The 17,916-nt window shown below is 41.1% G+C and overlaps 1 protein-coding gene across 6 annotated transcripts in view; it reads right to left on the bottom strand.

Moving 5' to 3' along the window:
• LOC110530908 (otoferlin) overlaps nt 1-17,253 on the bottom strand; it is a 165,143-nt gene extending 147,890 nt beyond the window's left edge. For all 6 annotated transcript variants that reach the window (XM_090243387.1, XM_090243390.1, XM_036985434.2 and 3 more), the window contains exons 1-2: nt 16,840-17,253; nt 3,972-4,030 (exon numbers count right to left, since the gene is read on the bottom strand). In XM_090243387.1, coding sequence (XP_090099513.1) covers nt 3,972-4,030; nt 16,840-16,918 — 138 coding nt within the window. In that variant the 5' untranslated portion in view covers nt 16,919-17,253. The remainder of the gene's footprint in view (nt 1-3,971; nt 4,031-16,839) is intronic.
• Nucleotides 17,254-17,916: the final 663 nt, after the last annotated feature.

Genomic DNA, 17,916 nt, shown 5'->3' on the forward strand with positions numbered 1-17,916 from the left:
ATGTAGCTTTACGTTCGTTTTTGTATTTTGTTGGTTTTTCAGTGTCATTTAAAATAAAGGAAAAATGTACGCCTACCACGCTGTACCTTGGTCCAATCCACCTTTCAACGAACGTGACACACTGTACATATACATTTCTACTGTGTTATAGACTGTACGTTTGTTTATCCCATGTGTAACTCTGTGTTTTTGTTTTTGTCGCACTGCTTTGCTTTATCTTGGCCAGGTTGCAGTTACCTGGTTAAATAAAGGTGAAATAAAATAAAAAAAGACCTGCAAGATATGTGAGAGACAAACTGGAGAGAGGACTGAGAGTAGCGGGTGGAGCGTCTGCCATACCTCTACAACCCTGGGCCTGAAGTAACAGTGGATGAGCAACTGGTTCCATTCAGAGATACATTTTTACTTTCATATCTGTAATGTAAGTGATTTTTACTGTTTATTATGTATTGCTGTAATATCATTGATTTATGTGATTGTTTTCTGTGACACTGATACTAATTACTGATAGTAATCTCTTTTGTCAAAGGGTTGCTGTTCTTTCCGACAGTATTGTCACACCCTAATCTGTTTTACCTTTCCTTGTGTTTGTCTCCACCCCCTCCAGGTGTCGCCCATTCTCCCCATTATCCCCTGGGTACTTATACCTGTGTTCTTTGTTTGTCTGTTTCCAGTTTGTCTTGTTTGTCAAGTAAACAAGCCGTTTGTTTCTCAGCTCCTGCTTTTCCCCATCTCTCTTTTCTCGCAGTCCTGGTTTTGACCATTGCCTGTCCTGACTCTGAGCCCGCCTGCCTTCCACTCTGGCTGACTCTGAGCCTGCCTGCCGTCCGGTGCCTTTCCCCCTACTCTGGATAACTGACCCCTGCCTGCCTTGACCTGTTGTTTCCCAGCCCCTGTTGTTGTAATAAACATTGTTAATTCAACACAGTCTGCACTTGGGTCTTGAAATGAAATGTGATAAGTATATGCCCAGCAAGCCAGCAAAGTATTGCATCAAGATATGGGTGGCCTGTGATGCACAATCCAGCTACGCTTGGAAGATGCAAGTCTACACAGGGAAGCCGACCGAGTGGAGGCCCGGAGAAGAACCAGGGGATGCTGGTTGTGCTTGATGTGACAGATGGACTGAGGGGGTACATTGTCACGTGTGACAATTTCTGAACTCATCCAGCAGCTCCTGAAGAGGAAGAGCAAGCCTGAGCTCCCCCCTGCACTCCTCACAATAAGGGGGAGAGAAGCCTTCTCATCAAAGTTTTCCTTCACTCCCACCACCACTCTAGTTTCTTACCTCCCAAAGAGGAACAAGAATGTGGTCCTCCTGAGCACACTGCACAGAATGGCTGAGATCAGTGATCGTGAGGACAGGAAGCCAGCCATCATCCTGGACTACAACCACAACAAAGGAGGCGTGGACAACCTGGACAAGGTGATTGGAACTTACAGCTGCAGGAGGATGACTGCCCGCTGGCCCCTGGTCATCTTCCATAACATCATTGATGTGTCCTCATACAATGCCTTTGTGATATGGAACAAGATCAACCCTACCTGGATGCCTGATAAGCGGAACCATGGAAGGGTGTTCCTGGAGCAGACTATTGGCCTGATCCACCTGAGGCTGAAGCTGGGGCAGGCAAGAGGAGGATAAAACAAATACTATGTGCTGCACATGTGAGAAATACATCTGCAAAGTCCATGCACACACTCTTGCATACTGTCCTACATGTGCTAATTAGAGTTGATTGATTTATGTTATGTTTTATGTTTTTGTTATGTATCTATTATCTTATTTTATTATTGTTTATTGTTGTTGTTTATACACCTTGTGGGTGAGGGCAATGGTTCAAAAAATGGGAGAAGACTAGTATTCTGTAGTTGAATTCCTCATTGTACAGTATATAATAATATATCATTATGTTGCCAAAAAAAGGTCAAGACTGTTATTGTTTCCCTTCAGTTAAATGCATTCAAAACTACTTTCTGCACATTTCTGCTACTTTCTTAGGCTATAAAGTGCTATCTCTTGCTAAAAAAATGTGTTTACACCTATGCAGTACCTTTAGCAATAATAATAATAAACCTCTGCTTTAGTAAAGAAAACAAATATGACAGGTGTGTTGTAATAAAAATGTGTTGTGTCCACTGATTAAATGCAGTCCTTCTGCACTGTGAAGAGGGAAACCCAGATATTCACAAAGTTTGTGATGAATAACAGGTTGTTTCTTCATGCAAAATAGATTTGGGGTTTAAAATTCAATTAAGCTGCTTTATTTTAGGGGTTTAGCGAAGGTGGGTCATGTTTGACCCTCAGGACAAGGGGAGGATACAGAATGTTAAGACGACACAAGGGTTAAGTCCCATAAAACCGTTGATCCTATGAGCAAAGGAAACAGCACTCAGTAGCTGAGTCAAGCTACTCCCATCAAAGGGAACATGTTCTGCCCTTAAACAACAAGTAGTAACTCTCAAGCTCTCTTCTATGTGAGATTAAAACTCTAATGTAAACGCCATGGGAATGCATAGTCTTTTGTCTGGTACACTTTATCTCTCTCTTTCTATCTCTCTTTCCCTCTTTATATTTCTGTCTTTCCCTCGTTATATTTCTGTCTCCCCTCTCTCTGTATTTCATTCTCGACCCCTCTCACACTACACTCCACCATCTTTCAATTCCTCCTACCCTGCCTTCCCTCCTTACCTCCATCCCATTCCCACTGGTAGCCTTCATGTCTAAAAGCATTACAAAGCTGATTTTCCAACCTGACAAGAGGAATCCTACCGAGAAACGTCCATGAATCCAAGAGCTACAGAGCAAAACAGAGGCAGCCTCCACCAAAGCTACTGGATCCTGAGGCATTACAGGTCTACAATTTATTATAATCATATTCAGAGTAGAGCAGGGATCTAATGCCTGCTAATGTCATTTGTTCATTTATATGGCCAATGTAAATGTAAATTTCTCCCTATCATATTCCAGATAAATCTCAGATCTCGCTTTGTCTGGTGTAATCCCACTATAACCAAGTATTTAATGTCATACATGGCTGCCATCCTCTACCTCTCACGGCCATCTCAACCCCACATAGACCTCCACCAAATACCGAAGTTGCAAGTGGCCCATTAGAGTGGACAACAAAGGAGATTCCTTCCTCTTATCTTAAAGAGATTCTCCGGTACGTTTGTATACTTTTTAGCTAGTAGTTCTAAAGTAGCACTCACAAGCCAAAGGTTATGTGCAGATATGTGCACCACATCATTGCTCTCTCTCTCTTTGATGTGTCCACTGAGCCATTGGCCCCGCCCTGCAACCTCATTGGATAAAGCTGGACAGGCCTTTTGCAAGCTGTCATTCAAATGCAAGGGGCTGAAGCTCATTGGCTTGAATCCTGTCTCAGCCTCCGGTATTTATGCTGCAGTAGTTAATGTGTTGGGGGCTAGGGTCAGTCTGTTATATCTGGAGTATTTCTCCAGTCTTATCCTGTGTCCTGTGTCAATTTAAGTATCTCTCTCTCTCTCTCTCTCTCTCTCTCTCTCTCTCTTTCTTCCTAGCCACTGTGCTTCTACACCTGCATTGCTTGCTTTTTTTTAGGTTTTAGGCTGGGTTTCTGAACAGCACTTTGTGACATCAGCTGATGTAAGAAGGGTTTTATAAATAAATGTGATTGATTGATTGATATTTTTGTGTTAGAAAAGTCAATAGGTAGGGGGAGATGGATACATTACATACATAGGCACTCAGACATGAAGGGTTAAGATGGGTATCGAACATATAACCTTTCTGTCTTTCTTTCTGTCTCCATCATTGGCCGGCAGGCAGCCTAGTGGAAGAAATCTAGAGAGGAACCAGGCTATGAGGGGTGGCCAGTCCTCTTCTGGCTGTGCTGGGTGGAGATTAAATATAAACTCGAAAGAGAAAGGGCTTGATAGCTATTTGGAAGCTATAAGATGGAATGGGACTAATAGAAGAGTTTACAAACCTCATCAAATCTGGCCTCATCCTCACAGTTTTCCAGCACATGCGTGTAGAGCGACAGACCTGAGGGGTGGAACGACAGAGGTCAGGGGTTAGACAGGTTCAAAAGTCTCAAATGAAATTACAAAAATAAAAATGCATGTGGGTCAATGAGTCTTCTATACAGTATGTGTTGAATAACACATTGCAAAGCAAATATATACATTCACTGGACATTTCACACCATTGCTGTTTGGTGCCAAAACACTTGCAAATGTTGATGTTTCGCAAGCGTATTCCTACGGCTAGTTCCACTGTTATTATAAAAAGTTAACACGCAAGAAGAATTAGCAAAAATGCTATATTTCAAAGTTAAAATGTTTATTGTATCGCAGCCCTTACGAAAAATGATTGCAGTCAGAGTGCAGTATGACTGCAGTTCGATTGCAGTATAACTCAAATCAAATCCCATTTTAATTTGTCACATGCACCGAATACAACTTTTACCTCTCTACTTGGCTTGATTCGACGAGCCAGAGGAGAGAAAGACAGGCAGACGGATAAAGACTAAATTAGGACTCATAATGACACTGAATGTGACAGGCAAAAAATGTGAGAGGAAAAGAGAGAGACAGAGAACTACATCTCTCGACGCATACATTATATTTTTAAATAAAAGGAGAAGGAATGATTGTGGATTACAGGAAAAGGAGGGCCCCATTCTCATTGACAGGGCAGTAGTGGAGCAGGTTGAGAGCTTCAAGTTTCTTGGTGTCCACATCACCAACAAACTATCATGGTCCAAGCACACCAAGACAGTTGTGAAAGACGGCACGGCAACGCCTATTCCCCCTCAGGAGACTGAAAAGATTTGGCATGTCTCCTCAGATCCTCAAAAGTTCTACAGCTGCACCATTGAGAGCATGGTTGCATCACCACTTGGCATGGAAACTGCTCAGCCTCCGACTGCAAGGTGCTAGTGCGTACGGCCCAGTACATCACTGGGGCCAAGCTTCCTGCCATCCAGGACCATCCAGGACCTCTATACCAGGCGGTGTCAGAGGAAGGCCCTAAAAATTGCCAAAGACTCCAGTCATAGATTGTTCTCTCTGCTACCGCAGGGCAAGCAGCACCGGAGAGCCAAGTCTAGGTCCAAAAGGCTTCTAAACAGCTTCTACCCCCAAGCCATAAGACTCCTGAACATCTAATCTTATGGTTACCCGGACTATTTGCACACACAGCTACCCTTTGCCCTGAACCAGCATCATGAAGTAGTCACCTGGAATGCATTTCAATTACCAGGTGTGCCTTGTTAAAAGTTCATTTGTGGAATATTTTCCTTCTTAATGTGTTTGTGTTGTGTTGTGCCAAGGTAGGGAACTCCTTCAAGACTGTTGGAAAAACATTCCTCATGGCATCTTGAGGAAAGCTGTTATCAAGGCAAAGGGTGGCTAATTTGAAGAATCTGAAACATAAAATATATACTTTTTGGTTACTACAAGATTACATGTGTTCTTTCATAGTTGTGATGTCTTCTCTATTATTCTACAATGTAGAAAATATAAAAAAGAAAGAAAACCCTGGAATTAGTAAGTCTGTCCAAACTTTTGACTGGTACTGTACATATTACCTTAATTACCTCAACTAACCTGTACCCCTGCACATTGACTCGGTACCTGTATCCCGTGTATATAGCCTCATTATTGTTATTTTTGCTCTTTTATTTTTGACTTTAGTTAAGTTAACACTTATTTTTCTTAAAACTGCATTGTTGGTCAAGGGCTTGCAAGTAAGCAGTTATTCTGCAATTACTACGTCCAAAATACCAGTCGACTGCAGTTATTGCACTTTTTACTGCAATCTTTTTCGTAAGGGAGACCCGTACTCACCACCGCAAGTTGTTTGTGGACTGAAGAGCAGTAATTAGAATGTTCTATGTTGAGTGGTGTTTTCCTAAAACTGTATCTTTATTTGTTAAATGTTTGTGATATGACATTCTGAGGTGTTGAAATGTATTATGTATTGGCCATTGATATGATATTATTGATTGTGAAGGAAATCATTTGTGTTAATTAATGAAATACCTGTTAAGGTGCATTTTGGATTATACCAGTGTCAGGGGTTGGGCTGTTTTCCTTTTCAAGTTGCTCATTTTTAGGAGAGCTTTGGCTGGAGTGACATTTTGTCAGGTGTGTTACTAGCACTTTGTCAAAGATTTAGGCGCTCTGCCTTAGAAGCCTTTCGCTTCTGTGAATTGGCTGTTACATTTATGTTACTTGTTTGTTATTTTTGCCAGTCAAGTGTTCATGAATATCAATATCCATGATTCCAGCTCACCTTCTGCACCTGTAACTGAATACCACCTTTTTGCACGTGAATTCCATCTGACTCCTCATGCTCCGTACCCCTGACAAGACCGTAGAGTCCACTACCTTACAAGATCCTAAATGTGTCAGACTACGTGGAAAGGGCAAGACAGAGTAATGGGGCTATAATAACCTAATGACAAACATAAAACCACACTTGATACGAGGAGCCAAAGGAGAGAAAGACAGGCAGACAGATAAACGACTAACTTAGGACTCACGAAACAGAGGGGGGAAAAGATAGAGAGAGAACTACATCTCTCTATGCAGACATTATGTTTTTAAAGAAAAGGAGAAGCACGAGCACAGCAATACCTCCATTATAATTCAATTACCACTGTGTGAATTTGTAGCTAAATATCTTTTACATTTTCCGTCAGGTTGTTTAAGAAATTATGCACCAATATACACTGAGTATACAAAACATTAATTAAGGACACCTGCTCGTTCCATGACATAGATAGACTGACCAGGTGAATCCAGGTGAAAGCTATGATCCCTTATTGATGTAACTTATTAAATCCACTTCAATCAAAGTAGATGAAGGGGAGCAGACAGGTTAAAGAAGGATTCTTAAGCCTTGAGACAATTGAGACATGGATTGTGTATGTGTGCCAATCAGAGGGTGAATGGGCAAGACAAACGTTTTCAGTGCCTTTGAATGGGGTATGGTAGTAGGTGTCAGGCGATTTGTGTCACGAACTGCATTGCTGCAGGGTTTTTCACACTCAACAGGTTCCCGTGTGTATCAAGAATGGTCCACCACCCATAGGACAGCCAGCCAACTTGACAAAAATGTGGGAAGCATTGGAGTCAACATGGGCCAGCATCCCTGTGAAATGCCTACGATACCTTATGGAGTCCATTCCCCGACGAATTGAGGCTGGACTCGGGGCAAAAGGGCAACTCAAAATTAGGAAGGTGTTCCTAAAGTTGGGCATATTCAGTGTACATACAGTTCGAAAACAAACACAGTAAATACAGTGCCTATTGGGTCTATTCTTGTGAATGAGGCAACGAATACAGCGGTGAGTATTTCTGGGTAAGTCACTGGGTAAATCACTTCTACACCTGAATTGTGCAACATTTGCCCATTATTCTTTTCATAATTCTTCAAGCTCTGTCAAATTGATTGTTGATCATTGCTAGACAATCTTTTTCTGGTCTTGCCATTGATTTTCAAGTAGATTTAAGTCAAAACTGTAACTCTGCCACTCAGGAACATTCACTGTCTTCTTGGTATGCAACGCCAGTGTATATTTGGCCTTGTGTTTTAGGTTACTGTCCTGCTGAAAGGTGAAATGATCTCCCAGTGTCTGGTGAAAAGCAGGCTGAACCAGGTTTTCCTTTAGGATTTTGCCTGTGCTTAGCTCCATACAGTTTTATCCCTGAAAACTCCCAAGTTCTTGCCGATGACAAGCATACCCATAACATAATGCAGCCACCACCGTGCTTGAAAATATGAAGCGTGGTACTCAGTGATGTGTTGTGTTGGATTTGCCCCAAACATAACACTTTGTAATCAAGACATAAAGTTAATTTCTTTGCAACATATTTAGGAGTTTTTCTTTAGTGCCTTGATGCAAACAGGAATCATGTTTTGGAATATTTTTATTATGTACAGGCTTCCTTCTTTTCACTCTGTCAATTAGGTTAGTATTGTGGAGTAACTACAATGTTGTTGATCCATCCTCAATTTTCTCCAGTCACAGCCATTATACTCTGTAAATCCTGTCTCTGTAAATCTTATCAAATTTTAAATAGGCTATATCTAAATACAGTTACAGGCACCATCATTACTCCCTGTGGGCGTATAATACAGACAAGCCTACTTGGACTATGGATGGTTTTACGTAAAGTTGAAGTCGGAGGTTTACATACACCTTAGCCAAATACATTTAAACTCAGTTTTTCACAATTCCTGACATTTCGTCCAATTAAGAATTCCCTGTCTTAGGTCAGTTAGGATCACCACTTTATTTTAAGAATGTAAAATGTCAGAATAATAGTAGAGAGAATTATTTTATTTCTTTCATCACATTCCCAGTGGGTCAGAAGTTTACATACAGTCAATTAGTATTTGGTAGCATTGCCTTTAAATTGTTTAACTTGGGTCAAACGTTTCGGGTAGCCTTCCAAAAGCTTCCCACAATAAGTTGGGTGAATTTTGGCCCATTCCTCCTGACAGAGCTTGTGTATAACTGAGTCAGGTTTGTAGGATCTCTTTTTCAATTCTGCCAACACATTTTCTATATGATTGAGGTCAGGGCTTTGTGATGGACACTCCAATACCTTGACTTTGTTGTCCTTAATTAATTTTGCCACAACTTTGGAAGTATACTTGGGGTCATTGTCCATTTGGAAGACCCATTTACGACCAAGCTTTAACTTCCTGACTGACGTCTTGAGATGTTGCTTCAATATATCCACATAAGTTCCTTCCTCAAGATGCCATCAATTTTGTGAAGTGCACAAGCACCCCCACAACATGATGCTGCCACCCCCGTGCTTCACAGTTGGGATGGTGCTCTTCGGCTTGCAAGCCTCCCCCTTTTTCCTCCAAACATAACGATGGTCATTATGGCCAAACAGTTCTATTTTTGTTTCCTCAGACCAGAGGACGTTTCTCCAAAAAGTACGATCTTTGTCCCCATGTGCAGTTGCAAACCGTAGTCTGGCTTTTTTTATTGCGGTTTTGGAGCAGTGGCCTTTCAGGTTATGTCGATATAGGACTCGTTTTACTGTGGATATAGATACTTTTGTACCTGTTTCCTCCAGCATCTTCACAAGGTCCTTTGTTGTTGTTCTGGGATTACATTCATCTCTAGGAGACAGAACGCATCTCCTTCCTGAGTGGTATGACGGCTGCGTGTTCCCATGGTGTTTATACTTTTGTACTATTGTTTGTACAGATGAACGTGGTACCTTCAGGCGTTTGAAAATTGCTCCCAAGGATGAACCAGACTTGTGGAAGTACACGTTTCTTTCATAGGTCTTGGCTGATTTCTTTTGATTTTCCCATGCAAAGAGGCACTGAGTTTGAAGGTAGGCCTTGAAATACATCCACAGGTACACTTGACTCAAATGATGTCAATTAGCCTATCAGAAGCTTCTAAAGCCATGACATCATTTTTGGGAATTTTCAAAGCTGTTTAAAGGCACAGTCAACTTAGTGTATGTAACCTTTTGACCCACTGGAAATGTGATACAGTGAATTGTAACTGAAATAATCTGTCTGTAAACAATTTTGGAAAAATGACTTGTGTCATGCACGAAAGTAGATGTCCTAAACGACTTGACAAAACTATAGTTGTGGATAGGGTTGAAAAGCTAGCTTTAATGACTCCAACCTAAGTGTATGTAAACTTCCAACTTCAACTGTACATCCAAACTTTTCACAGAAGCTGGATAAAGATCCAATATAAAGAGAAAGGGGGAATGTCTACTCATCGTTATACTGCTGGGAAATGTAGTGTTTTTTAACCTTCATGGTACCATCTTACTGATCATATTTGCACTTCTCCAGAAATAACTGACGGAATTGCATTTAATTCAAGCTATGTTCGTTTTCAAGGGTAAACCCATGGACGGTGAATCTCTCTAATAAGTTTGTTTTTTGTCAAATTAAATGAAATGGCGGGAAACCAATATTTGAAAAAATATATAGAATTATACTAGACTCACCGGTACAAGAGGCATATCTCGCCTTCCATGAGCACTGTGCGTCATGGCTGGATAGCCTGCGCTTCCAATGTCAAAATCCATGCCATTATCAACTGTGTAACTGTTAAGGCCTGATTTTGGTGGGTCTTAAAACTTCCCATTACCACTGCATGAAATTCTCACTTTTACACTTGTTTTTAAGGACACACCTTAAATATTGCACCCGTTCCCACCCACCTCAGCGCAAGCGAGCTGATGATAGACAGGTAAATTGCCAAACCTGGCGTTAGGGCTGGAAAATGCCAGTGCACCAGAATTACATGACGAAATTGCACACTAACGTGCGTTTGATACTTGCATCACCTTAGCACTAGCTAAAAAATAGAGGCCATAATGTTATGTAAGTACGCTTAACACCAAACAATTCAAATGTAACAAGGCATCGGGAGTGAGAGATTTTAAAAAAACCTGGTAATGTGGGACCATGGCAGAGATATAAATGACCAAGGCAAAGCGGAGCAGCAAGTCAATAAAAACAGAAAGAGAGAGAGAGACAGAGACAGACAGACGTAAGGAGATTGAGAGGGAGAAAATTAGAAAACACCTACAGCGAGGTACGTCAATCAATATACTACGTTGAATAGTAGACACGGGGACAGTCTGTGCACTTTCAATTACCTGGGGATTTATAGAGTGAGAGCGTTTTTTTTACTGATATCTTACTGTAGAGTGAAAGTAAAAGGTTATACCAGCAGAGCAGAGGGAAAAAATATATTTGCAGTGTTCTGTAATTAAAAAAAAGATTTACAGGAAAGAGAGCGTTCAGCAACCTGTTTCATTTCTACAATTTAGCAGAGGAACAGAAAGAAACAAATTGAGTGACAGAGAGGGAGAAAACGAGAGAGAGAGTCCCTTTCATAACTATTTCAAATTTGAGAGAGAGAGAGAGAGAGAGAGAGAGAGAGAGAGAGAGAGAGAGAGAGAGAATTATCCTAAGCAGGCAGAACGATAACAACTTCTTTGAGAATCAAGTAATCTGTAATTGAATCTCAACCAGAGTGAATCTGACTCAGTTCCGTGATGGTGGAAATAATAATTTAATTTCTCATTTATTTTATATACAGCGTAACACATTGGCTGTGCTAACTTCGCCTCAGGCCCGGGAAGAGAAGACAAGCATTACCATCAAGCCATTTTACAGTGCAGGAGAAGTTAGAGTATCTGGCTTTAGAATAGGGAAGTACTTGACTTCAGAATAGGGAAGTGCTAGGAGATAACAAAGCCCCAAACAATCTATTTTTACCAGCGGGCAATTCAACACCCTACCAAAATTATGTTGGTGAAATATTCATGCTGTCATTCAACACATGTTGACAATAGATTTGGGAAAATTCTTGGCTTTTGTGGACAGACTGTCCTCTACCAATCACTGAAATGTACAGTAACAGTCAAAAGTTTAGGCAGACCTACTAATTCCAGGGTTTTTCTTATTTTTTAAAACTATTTTATACATTGTAGAATAATAGTGAAGACATCAAAACTATGAAATAACACACATGGAATCATGTAGTAAGCAAAAAAAGTGTTAAACAAATCAAAATAAATGTAATATTTGTATTCTTCAAAGTAACCACCATTTGTCTTGATGACAGCTTTGCACATTCTCGGCATTCTCTCAACCAGATTCACCTGGAATGATCTTCCAACAGTCTTGAAGAAGTTCCCACATATGCTGAGTACTTGTTAGCTGCTTTTCCTTCCCTCTGCAGTCCAGCTAATCCCAAACCATCTCAATTGGGTTGAGGTCAGGTGATTGTGGAGGCCAGGTCATCTGATGCAGCACTCCATCACTCTCCTTCTTGGTCAAATAGCCCTTACACAGCGTTACACAACCCAGTGTTGGGTCATTGTACTGTTGAAAAACAAATGATAGTCCCACTAAGCGCAAACCAGATGTGATGGCGGATCGCTGCAGAATGCTGTGGTAGCCATGCTGGTTTAGCGTGCCTTGAGTTCTAAGTAAGTCACAGACAGTGTCACCAGCAAAGCACCCCCACACCATCACACCTCCTCCATGCTTCACAGTGGGGACCACACATGCAGAGATCATCCATTCACTTACTCTGCGTCTCACAAATACACAGCGGTTGGAACCAAAAATCTCAAATGTGGACTAATCAGACCAAAGGACATATTTCCTCCGGTCTAATGTCCATTGCTCATGTTTCTTGGCCCAAACAAGTTGCTTCTTATTATTGGTGTCCTTTAGTAGTGATTTCTTTGCAGCAATTCAACCATGAAGGCCTGATTCACACAGTCTCCTCTGAACAGTTGATGTTGAGATGTGTCTGTTACTTGAACTCTATGAAGCATTTATTTGGACTGCAATTTCTGAGGCTGGTATCTCTAATGAACTTATCCTCTGTAGCAGAGGTAACTCTGGGTCTTCCTTTCCTGTGGAGGAAATGAGAGCCAATTTCATCATAGCGCCTGATGGTTTTTGCGAACGCGTTTGATGACACTTTCAAAGTTCTTGAAATTTTCTGCATTGACTGACCTTCTTAAAGTAATGATGGACTGTTGTTTCTCTTTGCTTATTTGAGCTCTTCTTGCCATAATATGGACTTGGTCTTTTACCAAATAGGGCTATCTTCTGTATACCACCCATACCTTGTCTGTCACGTTCTGACCTTTATTTCCTTTGTTTTGTCATTATTTAGTATGGTCAGGGCGTGAGTTGGGGTGGGCAGTCTATGTTTGGTTTTCTATGATTTGGGGATTTCTATGTTTCGGCCTAGTATGGTTCTCAATCAGAGGCAGGTGTCATTAGTTGTCTCTGATTGAGAATCATACTTAGGTAGCCTGGGTTTCACTGTTTGTTTGTGGGTGTTTGTTTCCGTGTCTGTGTTTTTCACCACACGGTACTGTTTTGGGTTTCGTTCGTTCCACGTTTATTGTTTTTGTATTCAGTTGTGTTCATGTTAAGTATTTCTTATTAAAAGAACCATGGACACTTACCACGCCCCATATTGGTCCTCCGATCCTTCTCGCCTCTCCTCTTCGGAAGAAGAGGAGGAAATCCCTTACATTGTCACAACACAACTGATTGTCTCAAACGCATTAAGAAGTCAAGAAATTCCACAAATGAACTTTAACAAGGCATACATGTTCAATGAAATTCCTTCCAGGTGACTACCTCATGAATCTGGTTGTGAAAATGCCAAGAGTGTGAGAAGCTGTCATCAAGGGAAAGGGTGGCTACTTTGAAGAATCTGAAATATGTGTTTTTATTTGTTTAACACTTTTTTGGTTACTACATGATTCCGTATGTGTTATTTCATAGTTTTGATGTCTTCACTATTATTCTACAATGTAGAAAATAGTAAAAATAGAGAAAAACCTTGGAACGAGTAGGTGTGTCCAAACTTTTGACTGGTACTGTATGCACTGTACAGCACAGCATGTGTATGTTCAGGTTTTTGTACTGTATATCTGGACTTAGAACATATATTATCTTAAGCTTCTTCTACTTAATAGACACAATGGTCAATCTATATGTTCCCCCCCACGGGATAGATGTCTAACTCTGTGGTTACTGGTAACAAAGCTTACATAACCTTCCCCAGTGTCTGTCCCTGTAAGGGATATAGGTTGACCTGCCCAGTGGGGCAGGGGCTTCCTGAGAGAACCCTTCCTCTCCAGACAGGAAACAGTCTGATTTTAAAGTACCCAGGAGGCCTTGCTGACAGCATGTACTCCAGGCAAGGAGCTATCAACAACATCTCAAACACCAGAGAGAGAGGGGTGGATAGGGAAGGAAAGAGAGAGGGAGATGGAGAAGGACAGGGAGGGGGACAGAGAGTGAGAGAGAGAGACTAGGTTTTCTTTCACTGTTAAATCAGACACATGGCCATTCTGCCACCCTAGGCGAGACAAACCAATTGCAGCTGAAAATAAAATACATATTTTCCCAGACGTTGAAGTTAGGTTCAATTTAGGATCTGAATGAAAGGTGAAAATACGTATTTTCCGGATGCGGAAATCAGGTTAATTTTCCATTCTGAATGAAAGATGAAAATTGGTATTTTACAGATATTGAAAACACATATTTTCCGGGTGTTGAAAATATATATTTTCAAGACATTGAAATCATGTTCATTTTGGTTCTGAATGAAAGTTGCAAATATGTCATTTATAGACGTCTATGTTTGGGCCAAATAAAGGCTATTCCAGACCGGACAACATCTGAACCAAACATTGATGTCTATGATTAGTTCAGATTTGGTCCGGACTGGACAAAAAAACAATGTCCATGGACGTGGAAATCAAGGCTGGTCTGGACTGCACCAAAAAAAGAATTACAACTCTAGACAGGACCAAAACAATACGTCCAAAATGTGTTAGCGTCAAGTCCGTGCTTACTGAGGTATAGCCTACAAAAGGGATGGGCAATTCCAGTCTTTGGGGGCTGGAGTGGTGTCACACTTTTCCCCCATCCCTAGTCAACACAACTGATGAAACGAATTGCATTCTAAACAGAAGATCGTGATTAGATGATTATTGGTGTCAGATGTGTTAGCTGGGGCTGGGGCAAAAGTGTGGCATCAATCAGGCCACGGAGGACTGGAGTTGCCTGAAATGTAATTTTAGTAATGCCCATCTATGTGGTAGGCCTTCCGTTTGTAATTTTTATTTTATTTTTTAAAGACGTCCATAAGACGTCGGCCTTAGTCTGTGCTTAGTGGGGCGTAGGTCGTTGCATGGGCTTTATCAGTGCTGATTCCTGTCTCTAATCAATGTGGCTATTTATGCTCTTAATATCAGCTACCCAACTTTATAAAGGGCTTATTATCCTGAGCCCATTTGCAATGTGTTTGCACAGTGGGAAATGCAGAAGAAGCATTTTATTTTTCGCTATGATCAGCTCATAAAACATGTACAGATACAAACGTGAAACCACTGAGCATGATAATTTAGGCCACGGGATGAAACTCCTGGACAGCAGTCGTGATTAGCGTGATTGTCCATTCCATATTGTCCATTTTACTTTGACCTGTCCTGTTTTTGTTAAACATGTCAGCTAATCTTTTATTTGATTGGGCGCCATTTAGTTCAGGCTATTTGATCGGAGAAACTGGCATGATGTAAAATGTTTGTCTCGTTACATTATCTCCAGCCTGTAGGCTACAGAAAATACAACATACTCTTTCTACCATATTTGATATCTGCTACATGATTTGTGTTATATACTTTTTTTGGTCGGAATGTTGGTGGAGCGCCACAGTAATGCGTCTCTCCAACAACACCATGGTGAGTCACGTTGGGAATGGTAAATATTTAGTCTCCCCCTGCCTTTGACAAAGGAGGCACTGCTTATCATAGGGCGGCAGCAGCACTCACCTAAAAAAAAAACATTTGCCACCGGTTGAGAGAAATTGTTTTTTTTTTTTTTTTTTTTGGGGGGGGGGGATTATGTCAGGTTTTATGTGTGGTTGGATGTCAATTTAGCTCAGAAAATGCCGCCTTCGTCAATCTGCAGCCATAGGCGTCTGCATATTCCTGCCTACTGAGCGGGACGGCCCAGTTACTAAATTGTTGCCCATTTCACTGACATCCTAAATTAATAGTTCAGAAACCGAACATCTTATATGGTTCCTTAGTTAAATTGAACAACAAGCCACATAATTTACGGTTTCAGTGCCAGACAGTTTATACAGCAGGTGTCGACTTCAACTGGTAAAACGGCAGGGTTACTGTGTAAACAGTTATTGGCCTTTATTCTACAAACAAGTAGGCTACTCATTGTCATAAAGAGTTATCGCAACATTTCTTTCAATTACTAGTTCAGCATTGTGATGTCATAAATGTTAACAACAAACAATGAGTCACTGTGATGTCATAATAGAAGAATTTGACATTGTGATGTCATAAAAGTTTATCACTGCAACTAGCGGCAAATTCCAAATTGGCTATATCATAACAATTTGGCAAACGGTTAGCAGTGTGGTTAAGATTAAGGTTAATGTCTGCCTACACACACACACAGGCTGTCTCAAAAATCAGAATTTGCTCTCCGTGGTGCTGAAACGGGCAAACAGTTTCAAACAGAAAACACACACAATTCCCTCCACACGAATGCGTAGCAGTCTAGCCTTCATCTACAGTGCCTATATTGTTCATTCGTTTAATTGTTGCATTGGGATTACCAATCTGTTTCCAATCAGACCTGCCTGGCCATTGGAGTTGGCCATAATGGACCACCGACCACGGGCCAGCTTCCTTATTAGAGTCTCATTCCTTTCCGTGATGGAAATCAATGGTTTTTGATACTGTAAGATCCAGCTCAGCTGAGCGCATTGCAAGGGAGGCTAGCCACGGTGGAGAAAGATGAGAGCTGTAGAAATGTAAAACGTGAAATAACGGTTGCGTATAACGACTCGGGCTATAGGGAAGAGAATATCCTTCTGATCGATAGGACTACAGGTTATTGAACACATGTTTAAACTTAACGGTTAAAAAACGATGTCCTAACTAAAATTACTCAATAAATTATTATTTATTTATTTATGGGTATTATGTATTCCAATGCATAAAAGCTCGCCTCCACAATCTGTGTCTCTCTCCGTCACCTCCTGGGATTGTGGAGGCAGGCGGGGGTTTCCCTAACTTTTCAGTGCAACCACAGGAGACGCGTCACCACCTTGGGGTTTACCTATCCACAGGCTCATACACCAAATCACATCGATCACATCGCAAACTCCTAGGCACTGCGCAATCAGTATGACTATTCCTATTGGGTCATAGAGAGAGAAAACATCTCGGACAACGCATCTGTAGTGATAATAAAGTATTTGAGTTTCTTACCTCGAAATGTGACTTTGGCGATTCTGTCCCCCTTTCCACGAAGGTCCCGGATCGTCTTAAGGTGGACTAGAAGAGCCATGTCAACTTCGGTACAATACAGCACTTCAGGAAAAAATGAACTACAGTATTTTCCTTCACAGAGCAAGAAACTCGTATATTCTGCTGATAAGCGTATCAACCAAATGTTCAATGATCTCTGAACCTAGACCCTCTCATTGCGTCTTTGGTGAAACAAAATCTCCTTCCATTCCGCATGAAGCATCTGCTTTATCTCCTTTGACAGAAAGAAAGGATGTCCAATTACTCATAAGCTTTCGTTTTATCCCGCGCTATATGCTTCGCGACTGCTGGGTCTCACGCATCCAGGTGACTGACTGGCGCGTGTGGTGAAGACAGGGGTCTGCGCTTCGACTCGCGGTCATACGGAGGGAAGGGGCGGGAGAAAGTGTCTTGGACAGGGAGGGTTGCATTCTCAGATAAAAATGTTTACCATTGTTGAGAGGAAATCCACTATACAGAATATTTTGTGTATGTATTGATATGTAGGATATGTGTGCCGTTTTTACATGTATGTAGTTCTGTCCTTGAGCTGTTCTTGTCTATTAATGTTCTGTATTATGTAATGTTTCATGTTCTGTGTGGACCCCAAGAAGAGTAGCTGCGCTTTCGCAACATATCCTAATAAAATACCAAAATACAGAATGGGGTATCAATATTAAAAGTCTGTTCAGGAATAAAATTGTATTTCATTTTGTTAATACCAAAAGAGCCACTAACAGTTTTGAACATGCATCAATAGGCTAGGCCTACATGCCAATTGATTTGTGTGACTTGTGCGGATCTAATTCTAGATGAAAATTATGTTGTGACTTAGCTACATTTATCTTGTAGGGTACATAGGATAGGCCTACCTTGCAAGAATTTGTATCTGTCAGTGGCAACCAGTCATCCAGGGCATGTGGAGCCTCACTGTCATGCCCTGACCTTAGAGATTCTGTTTATGTCTCTATTTTGGTTTGGTCAGGGTGTGAGTTGGGGTGGGTTTTCTATATTCTATTATTTGTATTTCTATGTTTT

This window comes from Oncorhynchus mykiss, chromosome 8 (assembly GCF_057628025.1).
Source record: "Oncorhynchus mykiss isolate SJ-2025 chromosome 8, ASM5762802v1, whole genome shotgun sequence".
In the NCBI taxonomy this organism is placed as follows: domain Eukaryota; kingdom Metazoa; phylum Chordata; class Actinopteri; order Salmoniformes; family Salmonidae; genus Oncorhynchus; species Oncorhynchus mykiss.